This window comes from Plasmodium inui, assembly GCF_000524495.1.
Source record: "Plasmodium inui San Antonio 1 unplaced genomic scaffold supercont1.12, whole genome shotgun sequence".
NCBI classification, from domain to species: Eukaryota; Apicomplexa; class Aconoidasida; order Haemosporida; family Plasmodiidae; genus Plasmodium; species Plasmodium inui.
In genome coordinates, this window is record NW_008481846.1 from 365,735 (window position 1) to 373,552 (window position 7,818).

Consider the following 7,818-nt stretch of genomic DNA (forward strand, 5'->3'; position numbering starts at 1 on the left):
AAGGGGATTCCCTCGCGTAATGTACTGCCTATCGGTGTAGCGGCTGGATTGTTTGTTCAAGTGTGTACGTTTCACGTGCATACCATCTAGTTGCATACAAATCTGACCCCCACGATGAGCGAGCTGAACGACTTCGACCAGTTCAACTTCAACGGGTACGATGACAGCAAGGGAGGCCCCAGGGAGGAAAATAACATGGCGGCGCCAAGCGGAGGGTACGAAAGGAGTGACGAATTAGGATTATCCAACGAGCTGAATGACAGCCTTATGGAACAGAGCCCCAACTATGACCACATGAACATGTCGCTTAACAGCATTTATAGCGACCTGAATGTAGCTAAAAGGGAGGTAGACGAAACAGGCAGTAGTAGTAACAAGTACAATTTTGGAGAGTCCAAAAACGACAGCTCCAATAAATTCACAACATCGTTTAAGAAGGAAAGCCAAATGTCCTTCGAAAATACATACGAACAATTTTACGAAAAGGAATCCGACATATCTGACACGGAACAATCAACTACGTGGGAATCTGAAAGACTAAAAAGGATAGAAGAAAGGAAAGAGTACGAAAGAACTAAAAAAATCGAAATAAAAAAGAAGGCTGCGGAAGACTTAAAAAAATGGTATGAAGAAATGGCTATTGTAATTGAAGAGAAAAAAAAATTGTCTAAAAAGCAGAAGAATGAAGAAAAAAAAAAGGAAGAAAATTTGGAAAACAAAACCTGGCTGAAGGTTTTCCAATATTTGGACCTCGAAAAGGGTGAGTATTTTAAGGAGAATAGCCGCATGAAGCAGGTCCTCCTGAAGCTCATGAAAAGCGAAGGTTCCTGATTTGCATGGGTCTCCTTCCCCCCACTCCTCTTTGCACGTACAACTGCGGAGGGTATATCCCCCTGCGCGCCGGTGGAGTCATCTCGGCAATTTTTTTGAAGCCGCGAGAATTGCTCACCTGCTTGCCTATGAGCCTAAACCGCTACTCCCTATAACGTTAGAACCTACGCAACTCCTCCTTTTTCGAAAAAAAGTTAAAAAAAATTTAAGTTACGTTAAGTTTATGAAAAAATGCACAGCGAAGTGCAGCGCGAAATGCAAAACGTACAACTGATAATACGGATGAAGAGTGGAGGAAAAAAATAATAAAATACGATAATATAAAATAAAATAAATTTCCATCCCGGTGGGGCTCAATAACCGACTACACTTTGGCGGGACCCCCTTCGCCCTGTGCGCTTCCTAACTCCTCTAATGATATAGAAGAAAAAACCGACACCCCCGAAGTGCCCTAACCATTTAGGTCCTCGAAAGAGCTGATTTATTCGCGTTGGTACTTGTATTCCTTTCCCTGTCCGGAGTCACACTCTTCTTTACAATGGATCCCTTCGCATATTTGAGAAAGTCCCACTTGTTTTTTTTCAACTGTTTATCGGAATCATCCGTAGCCCTGTACTTATAGTTAGTGCTAATATGTCTTTTCACCTCATCCTCCCTGTTATTACCGACCGTGCCACTTTCGGTTCCCTTCCTGTAAATCAGGGAGGAGTTTTTCCTGCAGCTGCTCACTACCGCTTTGGTGACTGATGTGGTGTTGCTTGAGTTCTTGGTTCTGCTGCTTTGCTGCCCAGTTGGCAGTCCAGTCAGGTGACCACCCTTATTGCTCCCTATAATACCTCGGCCGCTAGTCGCCTTGGAGTTATTACTAACACTTCTTGCAACGTTGTTATCCGGAACGTGTTTGCTCACCTTATCTGTGTACTTAAACGTTCCTGTTTTTCTGCTTGGAGAGGATTGATATATATTTCTCTGACCCGTTTGTGCCCTCCTTGGTGAGCTGTCCTTCTCTTCCGCCTTAGCATGACCAACTGGTTGTTCCTGATTTTCGCACATGGCTTGTCCTCCGCTTCCGTTGTTCTCGCCCAGGGATGCCTTCCCAGGAGCTCCCTTCGAATCTTCCACGTTCTTTCGATCCTTCCCACTTGTATTTACAGTGTCTGAATTTTTCATAACGTTTTTTTCTATAAAGGATATGATTTCCTTGAAGTTGTCTTTGTCAAACTCGTAGTTCTCCTTCTCACTGTTTTTTCTTTTTGCTTCCTCTATGTCTGGGTGGGTATTCGAGAAATCGCCCTCCGCGTTTATCCCGGGGGGATTGGATGGGGTGCTCGATGGAGTGTTCGATGCGCCCTGCGGGGACCCATTGGTGGCCCCCCCGTCGTTGAAATAGTCGTTGGCTTCGTACATGTTTACAATGTCGATGTGATTCAGCTCGTCGATTTCGTTTGGGAAACTAGTGCCGTCTATGCCGCCTACACCGCCCATCCCGCTCACCCCGTTGCTCCCTTCTACGTGCCACTCCATCGCGGCCTCGTAGGAATCTCCCGGGGCAAGGTGACTCCCCTTTGCTGCCTCCTGACGGAGTTGTTCGCTCTTCGATTTGGTATACCTTGATGAGTCCCTTTCCGCGAGCTGGTCATCCAATCTGCCGTCTTCTGGGCCCCCATTTGGAGCCTCTTCATCATGGCTGGCCTTTCGGCTAGAGGGCCTCTTCTTCAAGTCGCCATATAGTGTGGATACCTTTTGCTTCCCACTAACGGATCCACTTCTGCATCTACTTTGGGAGACATTCCTCTGCATCTGGGAATTGTACGAATCAACTTGGTTCTTCAAGTTGATGGTCTTCCTAGTGTTCGAAATGATGGACATATTTCTAGCGCTGTTATTGCTGATGGATCTCCTCCTGCTGGATTGTTCTTCACAGAAGGGTTCGTCCTCGACGTATGGATGCTCTGCCTGGTTACCATATCTGTGATAACTCCCGTAGTATCTCAAAATGCTATTCATTCGTTTATTTCCCGTGATGGGGGAGAAGCTGCCCTTCTTCTGGAGGGAGTACTTCCTGCTGTAATCAGACCCCATCTGGAAGTTAAAGGAGCTATTTTTAAAGCTCATCTTGAATTGACTCAAGGACTTCCTAATTAGTTTAATATTATCTCGCACAGATTGAATATTTTCGTAGTGCATTTTCCCAAAGGACTTATTTAGTACATTGTTCCTCGAGCTGACTTTAAAATCGTTAAACACTTGTGGGTACTGAGACAGAACATGGTCTAGCAATTTTTCCGCCGCGGTTAGGCTTTCATCAAAGGAAGTGATCTTACTACACTGACTATGGCACACATCTTTGTAGTAATTAGCTTCTGTCACGAATTGCTCCTTCTCGTTGAGTAGTTTCTCCACAGTCTTCCTATGTTCTGTCTCTAAACATTTAATAGAGTTATTATACTTCTTGGTGTACTCCTTCTCCTTGTGTATCATTTCTTTTAAAATAATTTGGACTTCATCGAATGACTTTTCAAATTCTTTTTTGAGAGAATCAAAATTGATTTGTGTGTCTTTGCATTTCTCCTCCACATTTTTTAACTCCTTCAGCTTTTCCTTCAGCTTCTCCTTCATTTGGGTATTTTCCATTTCTTTATCGCTTAGCATTTTTGTAAGGTGGTCAATTTCTCCTTTTATTTCGTTAATGAGTGTATTTTTTTCCTCTGTCAGATTTTCGATTTTTTTTTCCAACTCTTGTACCTTTTGGCTGTACATCTTTTCCTCTCCTTCTAGTATCCCCGTCAGATTGAAATACTTCGCCTTCGTCTCTCCCAGCTCCTTTATGAGGGCGTCCTTCTCCATTTTGAGTTGCTCCGTCTGCATTTTGAGTTGCTCCGTCTGCATTTTGAGTTCCTCCTTCTCCATTTTGAGTTCCTCCTTCTCCATTTTCAGCTGCTCCGTCTCCAACTTGATCTGCCCCGTCCCCGTTTTCTCCTTTTCACTTTCCCGTTTGGCGCATTGTAGCTCCTCCTTGAGGCGGTCCACCTCCCTCTGCAGCATCTCACACTTGGTGGCAGCTTTATTCGTCTCACTTTTGTAGAAAAAATTCTTGCTTAAGATGGACTCCTTATCTTCCTGAGCTTTTTTTAGCTCCTCCGAAAGCATCAAGTTGATGTTGTGACTGTTTTCCTGCTCGTACTTCTTCTCTTCTATAATGCTCAGTAGGTCATTTTTCTCCTGCTGCAGGTGTCTCATCATATTTTCGTATTTTTTGCTGTATTGAAATTTGTCCTTTATAGAGTAGTACTTTATCAGCAGGTTCTTCTTGCACAGATTTACTAGTACGTTTTTATACTTGGACTTTAGCTGCCCGTAATTCCTCATCATGAGTTTATTTTCAAACTTGACTTTTTCATTTTTTTTTAACAAGTACAGATTTCGTATGTTCAGATAGCAGCTTCTGTATATGCACTTGTTCTTCAGCCTTATATTATTTTTTATGCTTTTAATTAGGAAGGCTATAATTCGGTTGTACCTTTTGTCTGTCGATTGGCTGTGTCCCGATACTGCATTCAGGTCGCTTTTGTCGCACGAGATGGTACTCATCTTGTCTTCTATTTTCTCCATCCACTGCTTAATTTCCTTCATGGCCAGGATGACGTTTTCGTCGTTTCTCCCGTAGGATGAGCACACGGAGTTGTTCGCGTTGAAACACCTCAAATTCTCCAGCTGGGAGTAGCACGCCGATTTATCCTCTCCGAATCGGTCAACTTGGCTCTTTGTGATGCATTCCAGGTCGTCGTCCCGGTTGCGCTCCTCCGGTTTTGCGGCCAAGCGATCTCCATACTGATCTCCACTCTGGCCTCTAGCATCTCCTCGCTTCCTCATTGCGCTCTTCACGCGAGAGTACATATCTTTGGCGGCCCTGATGTTGCTGGTCAGAGTGCTTCCCCCCTCCACGCCCTGCTTCCCTCGTTCGGATAAAGCGGATTCCTTTTCAAAAATGTTTATCATCGACGCGCTGTCTTCTGGGAACACGTCATCCTTCGCGTCGAAATCGACTGACAGTTTGTCCTTACTGACATGCATCAGGTCGTATATCGATTTGGTTTTCCCGTAATTGTACGAGTTGATTTCTTCGCTCATATTGTAAGTGTCCTTCTTGTTGAGATTCCTCTTAACTGGGGTTCCCTTTTCATTGTTCGCTTCGCCATACTTTCGAGTATCATTTATAGGTGGCTGCTCCCCACCCATGGAAGCCTCCTGACGATCCACCTCCGATTTCCCCCTGCTGACAAAGGATTCATTATCATTTGGTATGCCGTAAGAAGTAAGTTTTGTGTCCTTTTTCTTCAACGGATTGTATGCCGAGTGGTTTTGAGTCCTCTTCTCATTATTCACCTGGTTGTAATTTTCCCATTTATTTTTTAACCTCTCGAGGGAAATAAAATGGTTCGGATCTGTTTGGTGTTTTGTAAATATATGCACTTGGCTCTTGGATGACTTGGTTACGTACCTATTGGGCACGTTTCTGGAGGGTCTGTCCATTTTGGCCCTGTCTGTGCTCACCCCTGTGTATTTTGGCACACATGATGAGAGGTTAGAACGGGGCAACCCGTAAAACTTCGTCTGGTAATTCAGGTAGCTATACATCTCATTGTCATGGTAGTTTCTATTTTTCAAAATTAAATGTAGGCTGAACTTATTCACATTTGGTCCTGCTATCTTAGAATTGTTATTGAACAAGCTAATGGCTTCTTTTATGTTTACGTCGCAAAGGATACTGTTTGTCCTTAGAGCCAATCTATATTTCACAGAATCGTTACATAAGTCCAACTTGCTTAGGGGGAGGTAAAACACACTGAGTGGCTTGGGCAAGTGATGAATCTCTCCTTTGTTGTTATTCAGAAGAAGGGATGAAGTGGTGCAGGCAAAAACGGAGTCGTAAAAAATAATTGTCAGTACTCTGCTTTGGAAGTTCTCTGCACTCGTATCAATTATGTATTTCTCAATTTCTAGTGGAGACTCACTATATGTAAAAAAGTTACTTGACTTGTCGTACACAAAAATGAATGGGGTGGAGTTAAACTTTTCTCCCTTCCAACAGGCAGGCGCGTGTATCAGCACTTTGTAATGCTTTTTGCAGCTATTTTTGCAGTTGTCAATTTGGGAGGTTCTTTCCTGGTTGGAGTTCCTATTCGGGTTGTCCGCAGTAGGCGAGTCTCCCCCATGGGTGGTACCCCCATTTAGAGTATCCTCAATTTTGTCATTTGTTTTGCTTTCCGAGGGGGAAACCTTAGTGGTTGCCGGTTCCCCATGGATTGCCGCCTCCTCACCGGGCGCGGCCTTCTCAACACCGCTGTCGATGCGCATCAAGTTGCTTTGGCTCCCACCATTTAAGTTACCAGTACTTGTCTCCCCCTCAAACTCGCCTTTCATATTTTCCATGGTGGAACTTTTGGACTTACTCGTGTCCCCTTTTGGGCATCCTCCCTTGTACCCTTTACACCGATTTTCTTTGCTCCCTTGTTCAGCCTCTTCCCCATCCGCGTTGTTTCTTAGTCCCTTCCTCTCCGTGCTGTCCAAATTGGAGTCGTTTCCCCCTGCAGCCAGGGACCCCTCATGGGATTCCTCATGGCTGAGCAGACTGTTCGAGGAAATGGATCTCTGGTCATCGATTTTGCCAATTATTTCGTACGTGTCGATTATGTTTTGCATGGCGGGATGTTTTTCCTTTTCTTGAAAAAATGCAAAACGTTTAGAAGTAGGACAACGTATCTCAGATCATTGAACTTCTCTTTTTGGCGCCTGAAGGCATTTTTCAATGTTTGGAAAAATTGCCAAGTGGGAGTGGGGTGACAAGGTCATCGAAGCCAACACTTAGTGGTAGAAGCAGGTTCAGGTGGAGTGAAAAAATTTTACAAAAGTGTGACCCTTGCACCTACAAGTATGCACGCTGTGTGTACATATATCGCGCGAATGCATCCATAGATCTGCCCGTTTGTACACATACACACAAATGCATCGTGTCACTGCGAAGGGAGAAACAACGAAGGGGAAATCTAACAATGTAACAATCTACATTATCAAAGCCGTTTGACAAAGAGACGAGAAAAACAAAAAAAAAAAAAAAAAAGGCAGTTTCATGTGGCACTCATTTTGTGAAAAAAATTGCGTTCTGTTACGTATATTCATTCGCCTTTCACCAAAAAAAAAAAGTTGGAAAATTTACACATGTAGTGAATTCTATATGACAAGGAGGAAAGGAAGAAAAAATCGTTAAAACACAGAAAACTAAAGATTGCAAAAAATAGGCGATTTTTTCTTTTTTGCAGAACTGTTCATCCCTGCAACACGCCGCGGGGTTGTTTGTCATAGGCGCCAGTTTTGGCACTTCTGCAAAAAAAAAAAAAAAAAAAAAAAAAAAAAAAAAAAAACAACAAAGGGAGATAAAAAAAAAAACAACAAAGTGGAAAATCGGAAAAAAAAAATTAATGCCCAATTCTTGAGAGAGAGAAAGAAAAACAAAAAAACAGTCTGCATGATCATTCCATCCTACGCATAAATTGGAAACAAATTTCCAAACGGAAGATCAATTTATGCAGGAAAAACCAAAGTGTTCACAGCAATAAGAACGTGAAAGTTGGGTAGAGTATATGCGTAGTAGTGTTCGCTGGAAGAGCGAAATTTCTCCCCAAGTATGACCTACACACGAACGCAACATTTGTGGAGGCAGAAACTGTCGAGTGGGCAAATGTCCATGTGTAGAAAGTGTGTTCGCGCACACGCATGTGTGTAAGTACGGTTACGCGAAGGTAGGGTTACATGTGAGTACATTAACACGAGTACATTCACGTGTGTACATTGACGTGCGTACATCACTTGTCTACATTACACATGTGCGCACGCTAATGTTTCCGCGCCATAGTTCCCCGTCCCCAGACAACACGACCATTTCAAACGACAGTGCAGTTATATGTACATAAAAGCAGCAGCGAAAAA

The 7,818-nt window shown here is 43.5% G+C and overlaps 2 protein-coding genes across 2 annotated transcripts; one reads left to right on the plus strand and one right to left on the minus strand.

Moving 5' to 3' along the window:
* Positions 1-114: 114 nt before the first annotated feature.
* On the plus strand, positions 115-831 carry C922_03122 (hypothetical protein; the record flags this gene model as incomplete). The annotated part of the gene is made up of 1 exon (XM_008818714.1): positions 115-831. One exon carries the CDS (start codon positions 115-117, stop codon positions 829-831), a length of 717 nt encoding a protein of 238 aa, XP_008816936.1.
* Positions 832-1,290: 459 nt separating this feature from the next.
* Positions 1,291-6,534, minus strand: C922_03123 (hypothetical protein; the record flags this gene model as incomplete). Its single annotated transcript, XM_008818715.1, has 1 exon — positions 1,291-6,534. One exon carries the CDS (start codon positions 6,532-6,534, stop codon positions 1,291-1,293), a length of 5,244 nt encoding a protein of 1,747 aa, XP_008816937.1.
* Between the last annotated feature and the right edge of the window lie 1,284 nt (positions 6,535-7,818).